At 45.8% G+C, this 16986-nt stretch overlaps 2 protein-coding genes and 1 pseudogene across 3 annotated transcripts; 1 reads left to right on the top strand and 2 right to left on the bottom strand.

Annotated features, from left to right (window-relative positions):
• Positions 1-4227: 4227 nt before the first annotated feature.
• On the bottom strand, positions 4228-5718 carry LOC109740563 (peroxidase 45). The gene is made up of 3 exons (XM_020299614.4): positions 5376-5718; positions 4918-5275; positions 4228-4801 (listed from the first exon to the last, which is right to left on the bottom strand). The coding sequence occupies exons 1-3, from the start codon at positions 5595-5597 to the stop codon at positions 4428-4430; spliced, it is 954 nt and encodes a 317-aa protein (XP_020155203.1). The 5' UTR covers positions 5598-5718; the 3' UTR covers positions 4228-4427.
• Positions 5719-8119: 2401 nt separating this feature from the next.
• Positions 8120-11005, bottom strand: LOC109740558 (peroxidase 45-like; annotated as a pseudogene).
• Positions 11006-13065: 2060 nt separating this feature from the next.
• Positions 13066-16850, top strand: LOC109740562 (protein FAR1-RELATED SEQUENCE 7). 2 transcript variants are annotated; one of them, XR_012189653.1, is made up of 5 exons: positions 13066-13423; positions 14063-14152; positions 14229-14303; positions 14377-16463; positions 16541-16850. XR_012189653.1 is itself a non-coding variant. In XM_073505123.1 (5 exons), exons 2-4 carry the CDS (start codon positions 14069-14071, stop codon positions 14683-14685), a joined length of 468 nt encoding a protein of 155 aa, XP_073361224.1. In that variant the 5' UTR covers positions 13066-13423; positions 14063-14068; the 3' UTR covers positions 14686-14734; positions 15841-16127. The 2 variants fall into 2 exon arrangements, 1 of the variants encoding a protein (XP_073361224.1); XM_073505123.1 differs by lacking the exon at positions 16541-16850 and having other exon boundaries at positions 14377-14734; positions 15841-16127.
• The last annotated feature ends 136 nt before the right edge of the window (positions 16851-16986 follow it).

Here is a 16986-nt window from a genome sequence, read left to right on the forward strand (position 1 = left end):
CGACAGCACAGTTTTTTTCCCTTTGCGAAAGAGGCACGGCCGTGCCTCCGGCGAAAGCACAACCATGTCTTTCGCGGAAGCAAAACCGTGCCCCTCGCGAAAGCAAAACCGTGCCTCTCGCGGAAGAAAAATAAATAGAAAACACGTTTTTTTTCCGTTTCCGAGAGGCACGTCTCGCGAAAGCAAAGCCATGTCTCTCGCGGAAGCAAAGCCGTGTCTCTCGCACACAAAACAAATAGAAAACACGGTTTTTTCATTTCCGAGAGGCACGACCATGCCTCTCACGGAGGAAAAAAAAGCAGAAAACGAGTTTTTTTTTCGTTTCTGAGAAGCACGACGCGAAACTCTCGAAAGCAAAAGCAAAACCGTACCTCTCGCGGAAGCAAAACCGTGCCTTCCGCGGAAGCAAAAAAAAAACACGTTTTTTTGCGCAATTTTATTTTTCGACTTGTTTTTGTCCAAAAGCTTAGGAAGACCTGTGGAAAACCGAAAAGTCGAAAAAACCCGAGAAAAACCCGTTTAAAAAGCTGAAAACGCGTGTGAAAAGATAAAAATAAGAAACAAAATCCGGAGGAAGTGCCCAGAGCGCGACACATGGCGGTGATCGTTGCGAGGCTCCCGAAGGAGCGCTCGTTAATTAATTGCTCCCGCCGATATGGCTTCCTACAGGAGCGATCTCTTCTCTCTTTTTTTGTGTGTTAATTGTGTTGGTTTCCATGTTTCTTTCTCGTGTTCCTTTTCATTTTCTCATTTTTCTTCTTTTTTGTGTTAGTTTTCAATGGTTTTCTATGTCGGTTTTTATCGGGTTGCTTTTGGGTTTTCATTCTCTGTCTATCTTTATCAATTTTCTTCAGGTTTATTTCATTTTTATTTTTGTATTTTAATTTGTATTTTTAAATTTCCCTTTTTATTTTCCATATTTTCTTGTTTTTCAACACATGTTCACTTCTTTCACATCCATTGTACATTTTTTGCATCAAAAATATTTTTTATATGTTTCATATCTACTTCTTTTCTTACACATTTTACATTTTTCGTAGACATCAGAATGTTTAACATTTTCAAATACATGATTAGCATGTTTTGAACATATTTTTGAATACAATTAAACATTTTTCAGATACCTCTTCAAACATTGTTTGATTGATAAGATTTTTTTATACTATGCGAATGTTCACTGCATTGTATAAACGTTTTTTGGAAATGTCGCGAACATATATTTGAAATGTGTGATCGTTCACAAATAATATAATCTACACTTTTTGAAATTAGACAAACGTTTTGTCAAATTGTATGAACTTGTTTCTTTAAATGTCACATACTCGATTAGATTTGAGCTTCGTCATAAATGAAAGTGCCACTTGTAACTCGTAAAACGGGCTTGTTATGGCTTGAAAGAGATCAACACATCGACAAAGTACGCGAGGAGACTACTATTCTTCGCTTTAAGTGAACTACAATTCGAAGAAGACACACATCAATCAAAGGAAAAAAAACAAGACGCGCATCATTCATTTGAATTTCACGGTCGATGGCTATATGTGATCCCTCTAGGAAGAGGTAGAGGCCCATCGATAATTAATAAGTTCTAGTCTCGGTCCTTTTAGCAAGGAGAGGTGGCAAGAAATACCATATGTTTAAGTGGACATGTATTGGTATGCCAAAAGACGAAGGGAGGGGAGGGTCTAGTTATCGTGTCTACAGAACACTTGAATTCATGCCTTATGACCAAATGAAGTTGGAGAATTGCTAGTGGGGAGGGCGTTCTCTGACTTGACCTTATCAAGGCAAAATATCTACAAGGTTAGCCATTTGCCACATATCCTGTGGGTCAAAGGGTCTATTTATGGTCGGCGATCGAGGTCGTCAAACCTTGCTTCCGGTTAGGGTGTACATGTTAGCAGGGGATAGCGCAGACACCCATTTTTGGCTTGACCAGCGGTTGGAAAACCAGTCTATCTGAGACTGATACTCGACATTGTTTGCTATCTCCAACCAATCGTGGATCCTCATCTCGGCGACAATTGGGAATGAGGTTGGGATCTCTCATTCAACCGATCATTGGGGCCTCCCGAGTTAGAGGAGTGGAAGGTCCTTACCATGGAGTTTGGGAATGTGGCCTAATCTAATGAACTAGATTCAGTCTCTTGGGCTCTTGAGCCTTCGGGTAGATTCTCCACGAAATCCTTGTACGACAGGATTGTGGCGGGTCAGGAGCCCAAGGAACTCACAGAGTTGTGGAAGTTTTGATTGCCCCCAAGCATCAGGATTTTCCTTTGGCAACTGATCTGACATAGCCTGCCGGCGGGCGACCAGTTTATGAAGCGTATAATGGTCCAGGTGATGGTTGTTGACCCTTTTATGATGCTGATGAAGACATCAACCATATCTTCTTCTCTTGCATCTCAACAAAATTCCTTTGGAGTTGCGAGAGGGAAGTGTGGGCTGTGGGGGAACAGGTGGTGTCCTACCAACTTCTTGGACGTGTATGAGATCATCGCAGTTGGCTTTGGCCGGGTCCGCCTCTTGTAGTCGGTGGCTTTGGCACCTTGGCTTGGACACTCTAGTGTATTAGGAATAATCTTATCGTTGAATATTTCCACCCGTCAAAGGCCACTAATGATATATACATTTTTTGTTGTTTCCTCGAACAATGAGAGCAAGAGATGTGATTGGGTGGCGATTGACGCCATGCCGAAGGTCTTCAAGGCTTTGGCTTCTTGCTTGGCTCCTACTACTCATCGACCTTGAAGGCCTTTCCTTGTTGTTTGGGCTTATTGTTAAGTTGGCAGCCCCAACATGTATCTTTCTTTTGTTACTTAAGTTTCTTTCTAAACCTTGTTTTGTGCTACTCGACACTTGTATTGTTTGATAGTTGTATAAGCGGGGCAAGATTGTTTTTCGATAATCTCACCGGGAATATGTCACATGGCCTATATCGTATTTGTTTATTTTCCTAAACGAACCAATGCTGAAATTAGATAAATATGAAAGTTCCTTAAAAACATATATAATCTGATCCTCAAAAACATCCTCGTCTTCCGCGTCTTGCACATGTTGATGGCTTGTCGAAAATGCCACATCTAGAGTCCTGCCCTACCCATTTAATAGCAGAGTAATATCCACGCAGAGAGTTGAGAAGTCATAAGTCTCTACCAGAAGCATCGTCGACGTATATCCCAAAGAATCCACAACCCAAAGAAGAAGGCGATATTGGGTCCAATGACAAACCCTTGGAGCCCTTGCCGTCTCGACCACTCCAGGACGGAGCAGGAGAGGACGACGATCCTTGACCTGATACCCGAAGCCCACTTCGATGTCGTTCCCACAACATCGGCACCACTGCCTAGGAGACTAAAATGCGGACCTAGATCTAGGCCGCGCGCACGTGAGCTCATAGATCCATCACCAACAAGGAACAAAGGGTCCACATCTAGGACCTCATCTTCTTTGTTAACCATGATTGATTTTCTAAATCCTTAGATCTACATCCTATTTTCTTTTCCTCTACTATCCTTTCCCTCTAGCACCGCGTCCATCTCAATCCAACATCGTCTCCATCAGCACTACCACATCCGGTACCGCGCCACCTCTGGCTTGTCATGCTGCCCACTAAGTATCAATCCATCCATAGGGGTTTGTTGGTTTTATGCTCATGCACTGATGCACATGTCGAAGTTTGACTGATTGCCATGTCACCTTAGACACCACCAAGATCTGTTAGGAAAAGAGGCAAGGTCTTTTTGGAGGGTGGTCAAGTACCATGTATTTGTGAAAGCAAATAACAGTTTTGGTAGGTTTTTGCAAATTGAGGGAGTTTGTATACTGAAATTCGCTATTTTTGAAATACGCAATAACTTCGGCAAGAATCATAGGAGTAGTACAAAGGAAGATCGATATAAAATCATAAAAACGTGCGGCCGGCCGGCCAACCTGAATATGCTCACGCGGATGGTGCTGTTACGTACCCTGTAGGAATTGCTTGTTAACGCATGGTGCACTCAATTGCACAAATCATAGTGCTCCATTTCAGAGGTCCTTGGACCATGCAAGTGCAGATCATGGGCATTTGACGTTGATGAAGTTAGGTCTGATATGATTTGCTTTTGGTGCCAGTCGCGGCCTAGCTAGATCGAGGCTAGAGCCATTATCATGCTATTTTGTGCTGGAGTCTGACTCGTTGTCACAAAAGACACCTGCATCCTCACATGATCGATCAAGACAACATGTCCAACAGTAAGGCATCAGAATTCGATCAGTCAAGGACATCTTACAGTCGATTAGTTGAAGACATCATGGGCTCCAAGAATCAAAGCCACATGCATGTATAACAACATGACCGATCTTATTGTAGTTGCGTCATTGACAGTTTTTTTTTTTTTGAACTGTGTGAGCAACTGAGCAACCTGCCGGCGGCGACTCTGTAACTAATTCGTGTACCGGCAGTCGCGGCGTATCTCGCCGTCGGCCGCGGTCTTGACCCCGACCCTGCCGAGCTTGGTCATGGCGACGGTGAAGTCGTAGAAGAAGGTGCCCTGGTTGGACGCGTAGTAGTTCACGGTGCCCCGTGACCTCGGGTCCGTGTACAGCACCTGGTCGGAGCCCAGGAGGCCCCTGCCGCCCTGCAGGTTCTTGTAGTAGGAGTTGTCGAATCCCAGCGGCGTCGGGTCGAGGAACGCGGAGCTCTGGCTGCTGGTGCAGGTGCCCCGGAGCTGCGCGGCGAAGCCCGAGTCCATGGTCGGGTCGGTGCCGATCCTGGACTGGAAGAAGCTGCAGTCCGCCGCGCCCATGGTGTGGCCACCTGGATTCGCGCGCAAGTGATGCCATCGTGCAGCCAGCGAGATTGTCAAATGTCAACAGGTCGGCGTGTGTTGCAAATGGGGCGCAGAGGAAGTTGACGAGTACTAGTTCAGTCACCTGAGAGTGCGATCATGTCGGTCTGGGAGAGGCCCAGGCCTGAGAAGAAGGCGTTGAGCTTGTCGAGGTTGAAGTCGACGTGCGGCAGCACCACGCTGCTCTTCGTCGAGACCTTCCCGTCGTACCTGCCCAGCTCCACCTGGTAGTTCGGCCCTCCGCTCTGGACGACGGACTCTCGTGCGGCGAGGGCGAGTATGTCGGCGCAGGACACCTTGTAGCGGCACTGCGGGTCCTTGTCGACGGCGGCCTTGGCGTCCAGGACCGTCTGGAAGCCCTGTGGCTTCAGCGACTGGTCGTCCGGGCTCCGCCACTCGTCGTCGCCGTTCGAGTTGACGATCATGATCGACGCATCACAGCCCTGCACGCACAGCAAAGTACAGATACCTACGTCATCAGCTCATCAAGTCGACATGTATCTACAAGAGCGAGCTCAATCGGTCAGCGATCGGGTTGTGTACCCTGACGGCGCAGTCATGGAAGAAGAGCCTGAGCGTGGCGCCCGCGGAGATTTGGGATTGGGCCATGGACTGCCTGACGGAGTTCCGGACAATGGTCTCCAGGTTGGGGCAGATGCTGGCGTAGTACCCCGGCCTCAGCTGCGCGGCGGCCAACGGCGAGCGGAGCGTCACCACCACGACGACGGCGGCGGCGAGGGAGGCTAACCATCCAAGCTTCGCCATGGGTCTATCGGTCTCCCTTTCAATTGCTTCGCGAAGACTGTTGCCTTTGCGTGCTCTTCCAGAAGTGTGGCTGGCCGCGCCGGCTAGCTCGTGCCTTACCGGTTTTAGCTCGATCGAGGTATATGGAGGTTGCACGTGGGGTTATATAGCCCAGAGCCGGAGACCGACTGATCCGGTAGTGTGGCTTCTGCCCTAATCCAATCCTCGTCGCCTGAGCAACAGCTAGATATTTGCCACTTGGGGTCTGGACCGTCTGGTCAAAGTGGCATGTACGTAGGGGATGATGCTCGTGCATGGTGATCAAGGCACAGCTCATTTAACACGGTGTGTATAAATGTAACGGCCGGAAGTTCAGAGCAGAGGAATTGGTTATGCAGGTTGCAGCTATATAGACGTACGTGCCGTTGCACGCTGACGAACGAGCTGTTCCTTCTTCAGCCAGTACGCTGTTCGCCTTAACAAATGACAAACAAGGAACAGAATCTTGGTGCGAAGTGCGAACCGTTGGGCACTCCACCCAATCTTCATCTTAGTTGTGGTCGCTTTTGTGAGTTGTTAAGAGCATCTTCAATAGAAGATGTAGATGCAAAATTAACAAACTTTTGCATCATGAAGGCCAAAAAACGCTCCAACGGGTGTAGATGAAAAAAATATATATATCACATCACCTCCTCCTAGTGATGTACAACATTTGGAGATACAAATTTGCACCTTCACATCCGAGGTGATGTAAAACTCCAGTCATGCGACAAGCGCCGCTTCATTTTAGTTTCCCTGCCTGCCCGCCACTGCCGCCGGCGATTTCTGGCCGAAAACATTGTCACCGCCGCCCTTTCTTCCATCCTGACCCCGCCGTGACCCCACCTGCAATCCCCGCCGCCACCCGCACCGCCGAGGAGCTGCAGATTTGAGTCCGTCCCGCCGCACTTCTGCCGCCGCGCCGCTCGCCCATCGCACCACGCCGTCGCTGCCCTGCTGCCAGACCTGGCCGCTCCACCGCCGGTTCTGCGCTGCTCCGCCGCCGAATTGCCACCGCATGATTTGAGTTCCTCCCACCATCCCGCCGTCGCCGGATTCGAGCCGCACAACGGCCTCCACGCCACCGCTGCTTTTCCCCAGCAGACTCGACCTTCTCACACCGCACGACCGCCACCTGGCCTTCCCACCGCGACCAATCCGCCGCTCGATTCACGGCCACGCCGCCGCATTCGACCTCTCGGCTCTCGTCGCTCGGCCGCTGGCGCACCTGCTGCCGCCGCCGCTCCTCCCGGCTCTCGGCGCTCGGCTGTCGACGCTTATGCCGACTAGTTTTACTTCTTCAAATACATCATATCTTGGAGTAGGAGTTTTACATCACCAAATATACATCATCTGTTGGAGTTGAGACTTTTTTGAAGATGTAAAAATCACTTTTCGGTGATGTAAATTATCCAACACCTATTTTTACATCTCCAAATTTGCAACATCTATTGGAGATGCTCTTATCTAAACCCTATGGTGTACTGGAGATGCCGCTGCTAGAACATGAGAGTAATATCCACACATGCAGTCGAGAAGTCACCAAAATCCGCTGAAAAGACGATGCTTCATCGAAGGACACACCCTTATATCCCATGTAGTCGCTGCCACCCAAGGAAGGGCAAGCGGAGGACAACCACCCTTGACCTAGTACCCGAACCCCACTTCGAAGCAACTGCTGCAACTTCGGCACCGTCGCCAACTAAGATGTGCACCCAGATCTAGGATTCAAGCCACACAGACATGAGTTAGTAGACATGCCGACACTAATGGGGAAGCAAACCGCTGCATCGAGGACCCAAAACCGTGATTGATTTTGTGAGTCGCTACATAAACCCTATGGAACATCCTATTCACTTTCCCTCAACTAGTTTTTCCTCCTCAGCAACATCCTTCGTAGTCCAACCTCGTCTGCATTGGCATCACCGCACCTGTATCGTGTCGCCTCCATCTCCTCATGCTTTCCGACTATGTATGAAGCCTTCCATAGGGGTCAGTTTGCTATCATGTTCTTGCACTTAAGAACATGACTAAGTTGAGTGATTGCCATGTACACCGTACACATTACCATGATCCGTTGGGGAAACACGCAAGACCTTTTTGGAATTGTTCAGTGACCATCCACTTGTGAAGAGAAACACAAGTTTTGGTAGGTTTTTGCAGCAAATCGGGGAAGCTACGTACATTGAAGCTCGCTCTTTATGAAATACAGTATAACTTCCGCAAGAATCATGGAGTAGTGAAATTGTTAAGTTGTGATCCAAATTCCTATAAAGGCTAACTTCTGACGGAGAGGAGCGGAGGCCCGTCATTGGAAAGCGTGGGTCATGGCTGAGCAGAGACCGAATTTAGCCCATAACGCCTCGCCCGGTACCAGGGAAGCCTGGGGGTGCGCGGGGGGGGGGGGGGGGGGGGGGAGGCTATGCCCCCCACGGTATGGATCAGTATCGACCTAGGTCATCACTACTATATATACCCTATGTAAGCCGTCGCACGGGATAAGATCATGTTGTAAATCCCAACAGCATTGGGTCAAGGAACTCGACGCTCTGGCTGTTGATGCAGGGGCCATGGAGATGTGTGGCAAAATTCGAGTTCATGCTTGGGCGGGTGACGATCATGTACTGGAAGAAGGCGTAGTCCATCGTGCTCATGGTGTGGCCACCTGAATTCACATGCAAGTGATGCGAGATGGTAAACATGATGGTCGGCTGTGTCACAAATGGAGTGCAGAAGATGTTGTCTAGTACTAGTTGAGTTACTACCTGATAGGGTGATCATGTCGGTCTGGGAGAGGCCCAAGGTTGAGAAGAAGGCGCTGATCGAGGTTATCAAGGTTGAAGTCGAAGTGCGGCAGCACGACACTGTCTTCGTCGAGATCCTCTCCTGTCGTACCCACCCAGCTTCACTTGGTAGTACGCTCCTTGGCTCTACAACCACGCATGGTACAAGGAATGTGTGTAACATTTCACATGCTCAAACTGTGTGAGCTATCATGGAAAAATTGATTCTGAGTGCCTGGAAGACGGATTCTCGTGCGGTGATTCCGAGGGCAAGTATGTCAATGCAAGACACCCTATGACGGCACTGTGGGCCGTTGTCCAGCGCAGCCTTGGCGTCCAGGATCGTTTGAAACCCATGCGGCTTCACCGACTGGTCGTCGGGGTTCCCCACTCGGCGTCCGACCTCTTGATCATGATCGATGCATCACAACCCTGCATCCATGTGTCCATTACCAATCATTATCTAATTGATAATACTTGCATGGAAAAAATTGATTTCAAGAAGGCGTATGATACAGTTAGATGGGACTTTCTGGAAGAGGTTATGCACAAAAGTACTTTTCAATCCATCGTGGATGAGTTGCACTGGTTAGAGGTGGACAAACGGTGATCAGAATCAATGGGGAGGTGGGCCTGTTTTTTCCAAAGGGGAGGGGGTTAGACAAGGGAATACTCTATTCCCTTATATTTTCAACATCATCATAGATGTCTTGGTGGCAGTTCTGGATCGCGCTAAGGCGGCATGGCACATTTCAGAAGTGGCGGCAAGGGTCGTGTCTAGCGGACTATCCTATCCATGGTATGGGGATGACACACTAATCCCAATTAGGAACTCTCTTGTAGAGATCATCAATCCTGAATTTGTACTCATGTGTTTTGAAGCAATGTCACGCATGAAAATAAATTTCAGCCAAAGCGAGGCGTTTGTGACGGGCGGGGATTTGGAATCCTAACTTAGAGTGGCACATATGATGAATTGTGAACTTGGGTCTATCCCAATCAAATATTTGGTGATGCCCATCTTGGCGAGGGCTTTTTCCATTTTGGACTTAGATCTGGCGGTGGGCAAAGTGGCTGGAGAGTTGAGCCTTAGCAATGCAAGTAGTTGGCTTTCACTGGCAGGCTAGTCCTGATTAAGGACTGCCTCACAAATTTCTCGGTGTTAACAATGGGATTTTACTTATTGCAAGATGGGGTTCATGATAAATTGAACTGGGTGAGGTCCTTGTTCTTTTGGGAAAAAGGAGTAACGCAAGCAAAAGTATTACATGGTGAAATGGGCATCCATTTGCTCACCCAAAAAGTTCGGGGGCTAGGGGTAATCAACCCCAAAATCACGAGTTGGTGCCTTATGAAGAAATGGGCATGGAAAATTCTCATGGGCCAAGGGGATTGTGGTTACAGCCTTACATGCTTTTCGCAATAAGTACCTAACTAGGGAGGGGTTAGACATTCCTGAAAATATCAAAAGATCCCAATTTGCTAACGCAGTGATGAAAGTTAAGCACCTGCTTACACTTCGCACAAAATTAGAGGTCCATAATGGGAAATTGGCCAAATTTTGGTTGGACCGGTGGTGCGGTGACCAGGTGCTAGGGAGTCCTTCCCTCCGTTGTTTGCCATGCCTGACAAACAGATCACCACGATTGCAGAGAGTAGGGATACGGGTAGTGGGCTCGCTGCTTTAGAAGGACGTTTGGGGAATAGGAGGCCCAGGGGTGGCATGGGTTGCGGAAAGCCTTTGTGGCCCGCACATATCATATGGCCACGATGTTATCTAGTGGAGGCTAGAACCCTCGGGCATGTTCTCCACGGGGTCGCTTTACAAGGAGATATTTAGGGCGGCTCCCCTATGTGATTTGAGAGATATTTGGAAGGCTTGCTTCTGGAAAAAATCAAAATCTTTCTATGACAGGTGTTTAGGAATCCTATCCCAAGTGGAGACCAAGTGCTTAAAAGGCAAGGGTCGGGCAATGGAAAATGTGTTTGGTGCGACCAAGATGAAAACCGAGACCATATTCTCTTCAGATGCATCGTGGCTATATTTGCTTGGGCTGTATTGCGGGAGGCCACAGGGTGCTCGTGGAACCTAACTGGAGTTTCTGTTTTTCTTAGGTTGGCTCAAGGCACAAGATGGAAGGACCGTGAATTGGCGTGGTTGGGTAGCACTACCCTGGCATGGACGTTATGGACAACTCACAACAAAGTGCTTATAGAGATGGATTTGTTTCGTCATCCGGTCGACCTAATCTTGAAATTGGTGGTATTCGTGCAGCTTTGGAAGTTATTGGCAAGAACACACGACCGTCCTTGGGTGTAGATGCTCACGTCTCGTATTCATTCATGCTACACTGGGCTGCGGCGTCCGGCGAGGATGGACATCACCTGGTAGGGAGCCGCCCACCCGTCTGTCAGGAGCTTCCTGGACTACTTTACGGAGTTTCGGATAATGGTCTTTATGTTGCGGCAGATGTTGGCGTAGTAGTCCGTCCTCAGCTGGGCGGCGGCGAAGGGTGAGTGGAGGGCCATGACCAAGACAATGATGACATCGAGGAGGCTTAGCATGAGGTTCTCATGGATTGGTCCTTTTCAATTGCTTCGTGGAGAAGGTTGCATTGCGTGCTCTCTCAATAGTGTTTTAGCTCGATCGATGCAGTATGGAAGTGATGGGATAAATGGAGATGACATGTAGGCTTTATATGAAGCCCGACAATGACTAGTCGGTCCAGCGTGTGGCGTCTGACCTAATCCAAGCTAATTCTAATTTGGCACCTGTTAATTAGGGCATGGTTACTAGTAGAGCAAACTGCTAGTTTTATCTAGTAGCCATGTGATCTACAGTTAACCTAAAAGCGAACACATACAATAGCAGGCTGTAGCACGAGCCATCTTCTTTTCTCACAAAGTTTTTGGAGCTCGTGCTGCAGCTGGTTACTAATCTACAACCCACTTCTTTTCTCTCATCTTCTCTATCCTCCAACTAACCATAAATATTATATTTAAATCCTTATCAAGTGCTTACATCACCTTATTGTATTTGTTCTTACTATCTAATCGATAGGGCTCACACAACTCCCCTGTGTAGTTCCTATGTGGGCCCCTCCGGTTTTTCTCTCACCGGTTTTGGCAACCTTCTAGAAGGTTCCCTGATTTTTCTAGGGTGTTTTTCCTTTTTGGTTTTCCATGACGCTTTTTATGTGGGTTTTTTCATTTTTCATTCTTCTTCTTTGTATTTCTCTTTTCCATTTTTTGTATTTTTTAAATTTACAACTTTTCTTAGATTCAAGATTTTTAAATTGGAAAAACTGAAAATAGTTTAAATTTGAAAATAGTCCATAATTTTTAAACTTGTGATATTTTTCCAATTTATGAACTATTTTCAGTTTTTAAAGATTTTCCAATATTGTTTTAATTTGTTTTTTTTCAAATTCGTGAACTTCATTTAAGTAGTGGAGTTTTTCCAATTTCACAATATTTATTAAATTCATGAAATTTTTCAAATTTGGAAATGTGAACTTTTTTGATTTCCTGAATGTTTTTCAAATTCAGTAATGTTATGCAAGTTGGTGAACTTTTTTCAAATACACAAACTTTCTTTTAAATTCACAATTTGTACTTCAAATTCGTGAAAGTTTTTCAAATCCAAGAGCATTCTTTTCAAACTCATAAACATTTTTTGATTTCACCATTTTTTCTCAGAGTTTTTGAATCGGTTTTTTGTTGCTAGTAAACATGTCTTTTGCTGGTAAAATGTTTTATTCATCACCAGCAGCTAGCGTAGAGTGTGCCTTTTTTTAGACGAGCGTACAGTTTGCCTTTTCTAGGGAAGCGTATAGTGTGCCTGAGCAAGCGACCAGACCGAGCGAGCCGATGTTTAAGCCGCAGCCCACTAGGCTGGCGTGCAAGCGCAAGCACGCTAACAGGTACCGAAGGCGCTGGTTAGGAGGTGTCAGGGAAGTCAGACGGCCGAACGTGCGCGAGAGCCGCATGTCTCCCGCCTGCACAGATCACATGTACAGTAGATTCCTAAACCTCAAGTTTTTTACACAGTGAGACTAGTCACAATGGGAAGTAACTTAAACCAGTAACATCACATTTTACTAGGCTATGTTACTACCTCCACAATGGGTAGTAACATATGTGTGGTGTCATGTCATGATTCATTTATTAGCCTATAGACTCATATTGTCTTGGTATGTGTGATGTTACAGTAACTAGCTAAGTTACCACCATCACTTCTCTCATCATTAAATATGTGCCACATAAGCAAAATTATCTTGAAAAGTGTGATGTTACTAGTGATGTTACCCCAGTGTGGCCAGTCTGAAGAACGAATTGCTGCACGAAAATGGATAGCATCGAGGCCAGGTTACGTTAAAATTAATGTAGATGGAGCCGTGTCCAGAGATGGAAGGTGTGGTTCTTATAGTGCGGTGGCAAGGAGCGAAATAGGCTTTTATTCCGTCCGTTCCTAAATATATGTCGTTGCGGGAGTGTAAACTGAACTTCCCCAATAACATATATTTCGGAACATAGGTAATGAGAATGTATCTGGTGTAACAAGCGAACTGGTGCGCCGAGTGCACCAGCGACATATGGGCCATTGGATGCAAAAGACAGGGACATGATCGGTTAGAAGATGGGCCTGCTGGTACATTTTCAAAACAGTCCTTGCAGCATAGCTAAATCAAGCAAATTGACCTCCGCCCGCACTCAAGGTCGTCTCCCTCCCCTTCCATCTCCTGTACCAGTACAGCCGCCGCTGTGAGCTAGGGTTACGGCCCAGTGAGCTCAAGAACCAATCTCTCTCCCTTGAGACAAATTTGTGCGAGTTGCCTCCCTCTCTCCCTTCCCCCTCTCTCTCTGACATCAAGCGCTCAAGCGCGAGCGCCCCAAATCACGCGGTCCGTCGGCGGCTCGCCGCGATTGCGGCTACCTAGCGACGCGGCGCTGCAGCTCCGGGGATATCAACGCCGCGGTTGATCAGGAGCCAGCCATCGTCTTTTTATTGCTAAAGGATCCACGGTATGAGCACCAAATGATGTTCTTCTGTTATGCACATGCAGTCTATTTTTTCAATCCTCAAGCTTCAGCGATTTGTTTGAATCTAGTGGCATTTGGGAAACTGAATATTATGAGCACCAAATTGATGTCTGGCGTGCAGTTATAATGGGGAAAAATTGCCACTAATTAAAGCCGACAGTGGAAAAATAGATGAAGGGACCCGTTCTGGTTTGTGTATAATTTTCATGTACGCTTGCTAATTTTATAAAAAGGTTTGTGGATGAAGAGATTTGATATGTGATCAAACGATTACCTGGGAGCCTTCATACATGGCAAGATTGTGTTAATTACTAGTTGCTCATGTGATGTTCTTGATATGTATTTCACGAAATCGACGAGGGGATCTGTTCTGAAGCGACTAAAGATGTTCTTGGTATCCATTTAAATTTGTTCATGTTAAATGGAAAGGCCTTAACAATGTTTGATTGAACCTTCTTTGGCATTACTACGTAAAAGTGCTCCCCAATTTGTCTTTCCGCAATCACATTGTTGCTTTTCCCTGACTTAAAATATTGATAAGTGCTGCTTTCTTGTAGGTTACTCCAGTTCTGTACTTTTGGACATGTATGTGATGTTTTGTCATTTTTTGCATGAAAACAGGTAACCATGGAGTCAATGGCAAGTGCTACTCTAAGTATTGGGTCAACTACGGCAATGGGAGTTGAAGATGATGCCAGCAGCTCTGCTGTGGTAATTAACATGTTGCATTGGTTATGTATGGCACACTATTTTGTGACTTGATTGATTTTTTACCTCAAATTGGTAGGGCATGATCCGGTTGGTGGGAAATGATGAAAATACCTACAACACGCCAAAAAGAACTACCAGTCTTCCGTTTTGTGTAAGTGTTTTTTTCACGTCGATTGCACGAGCTTTAGTTCATGAACTAAACCACTATTATATTGCATTTTTAGGGGTCAACATATGAGCCTGAGTGTGATGATAACTTAAAGCCCGTAATTGGCATGAAGTTTGACACCTGGGAAGAGGGCATGGCACTATACAAAATGTATGCTCATGAGGTTGGGTTCTCGGTCCGCACATGGACAACACACAAAGATCATCAGGGTGTAGCAGTGTGGAAGAGGTTTGTTTGTGCAAGGGAAGGTTGGCAAAAGGTGGCCACAGATGAGGAAAGGATAAAGCCTAAACGGAATTTCAAGTTAAGCAGGTGTGGTTGTGAGGCTATGATCGGATTCAAGAGGCAAGATGACGGCAAATAGGAGGTTGCCCGATTTGTCCAATCGCACACGCACCAACTTATTTCGCCAAGTAAGAGACATCTCATTAAGTCAAATAGAGAAGTAAGTAGTGAGTTGAGGACAAAATTACTTACATGTCATAAGGCATTGGTTGGCACATCTGCAGCATATCGCTTGCTTAGTGTAGAGAAGGGGGGGGGGGGGGGGGCAAGCAAATGTAGGTTGCACAAAGCGTGATTTACAAAACTGCCACCGTGATTTTAAAAGAGCAATTAAGGGAGCAGATGGACAGATAATAGTAGATATCATGAAGAATAAGCAAGCTGCCAATCCAGCCTTCTACTTTGATTACCAACTCGATGAGAATGATAAACTTATAAATATTTTCTGGGCTGATAGTATATGCAGAAAAAACTACTCATTGTTTGGTGAAGTGGTGTCTTTTGACTCCACATACCGCTTTAATAGGTATGACTTGGTGTTTGCCCCTTTCACTGGAGTTAACAACCACAAATCTTGTGTTACATTTGGTGCTGCTTTTTATGGAATGAGAAGCAAGAATCTTATATATGGTTGTTCAAGACTTTCTTGAAAGCAATGTGCGGGGTTGCACCTAAGCTAATCATTACCGATGAAGATCAAAGCATGAGAATAGGGATAGAACATGTTTTCCCAAACACTATACATAGACTTTGCATGTGGCACATCCTCATGAAGCTTACGGAAAAAGTTGGTGCGACCCTAAAAAACAGTCCAGATTTCCATGAACGGTTTATGTCATGTGTTTGGGGATCAGAGACACCAAACGAGTTCGAGTCAAAATGGTGTTCAATAATTAATGATTTCGGGCTAGATGATAATACATGGTTGCAGGAGAAGTATGAGTTACGACGATCATGGATTCCGGCATATTTTACTGATTTCCACCTTGGCGGAATCTTGCGTACCACATCAAGATCTGAGAGTGAGAATGCATTCTTCAGACACTTTACTAACCGGAACCTTGCCTTGATTGAATTTTGGGTCAGATTTGAAACAGCTTTAGAGGAACAACGGCAAAAAGAATTACAAGAAGATAATGTCAGCCTTCATACACTGCCTATACTCAAGACTTGTTGGAGTATCGAGAGTCATGGTAGAGAAGTGTATACTCATGAGGTTTTTGCTGAATTTCAGAGTCAGGTGCTAGCAGCGAGGGATTATTGTCATGTCAAAACAATCACGCAGATTGGTGAGCTCCGCACCATCAGCATTAGCAGCAACAGTGGCAAGGCTAGACAAGTTAGTTTCAACACTAGCACTAGGGAAACACACTGTTCTTGTAGGATGTTTGAATCCTTGGGTATCATTTGCCGTCACATCATTGTTGTCCTAAAGAATGAGGGCTGTAATGAAATTCCTAGTCAATATGTGCTACATAGGTGGACTAAAATGGCTGCGCGACACCTTGCCTATGATGCCAACGGCCATGAGCTAGAAGGGTCATCTACATGTCTTCCACCTGTCGTAAAGAAGTTGTACGCGGAAACATGTTCAAATTTCGGCTTGGCACTTCATGTCGCAAAACATAGTGAGGAGAAGATGAGATATCTTCACAAGGCTATTGGTGATGCCTACACACAATTGGGGCAGGAGGGAACAGTTAGTGAGCAAAGTAAAGTTCAAGAATTTGAATCCTTCGTTGGAACATCATTCCCAACTGTGATCAACAGTCACCTACCAGATGTAGCAAAAACAAAAGGGAGTGGTAAGAGATTGAAAAGGGGCTCGGAGCAGACCGTGACCCAAAAGGAAAAGAGGTAAAGTAACGAACCATGAAAATTTTGTTCATGCCCTTTCTGAAGTTGTACTAACATGGTTTTGTTAATCTTTACAGGGCCAAAGAGCATCACAAAAATAAGTAGTTGTGGTGGTCTCACTGATGCGATGTTGGAATAATTATTTTTAGTCATTTTGTGTAGACTTGGTATTGTGGAAATCAATCCATTCAAGTCTGTGCTTCTCTGTCATTTACGCACTTTGATTGTTCCAGTGCAAAATGGCCGTATGTAAGAAGTGAATTTGCCATGCCAAATATATGCAACAAGTTATGTAATCTATTATGGTACCCGTTACCATGATCTGTGTATAAGTGTACAATTTATGTTTGGTGATGCGATGAAAAACTGGAGATGTAATTTGCAAAAGTTGACTGAGATTACCTGTTTTGGCATGGAACGCCTATTTTTTGCCATAATTATACAAGATATGGTCGATAATACCATGTCTTATTTTCAGGAATATTTGTAGCAGGATGGCGGTTCTACAACAATGAATTGATCA

Source organism: Aegilops tauschii, chromosome 7, assembly GCF_002575655.3.
Source record: "Aegilops tauschii subsp. strangulata cultivar AL8/78 chromosome 7, Aet v6.0, whole genome shotgun sequence".
Taxonomy (NCBI): Eukaryota; Viridiplantae; Streptophyta; class Magnoliopsida; order Poales; family Poaceae; genus Aegilops; species Aegilops tauschii.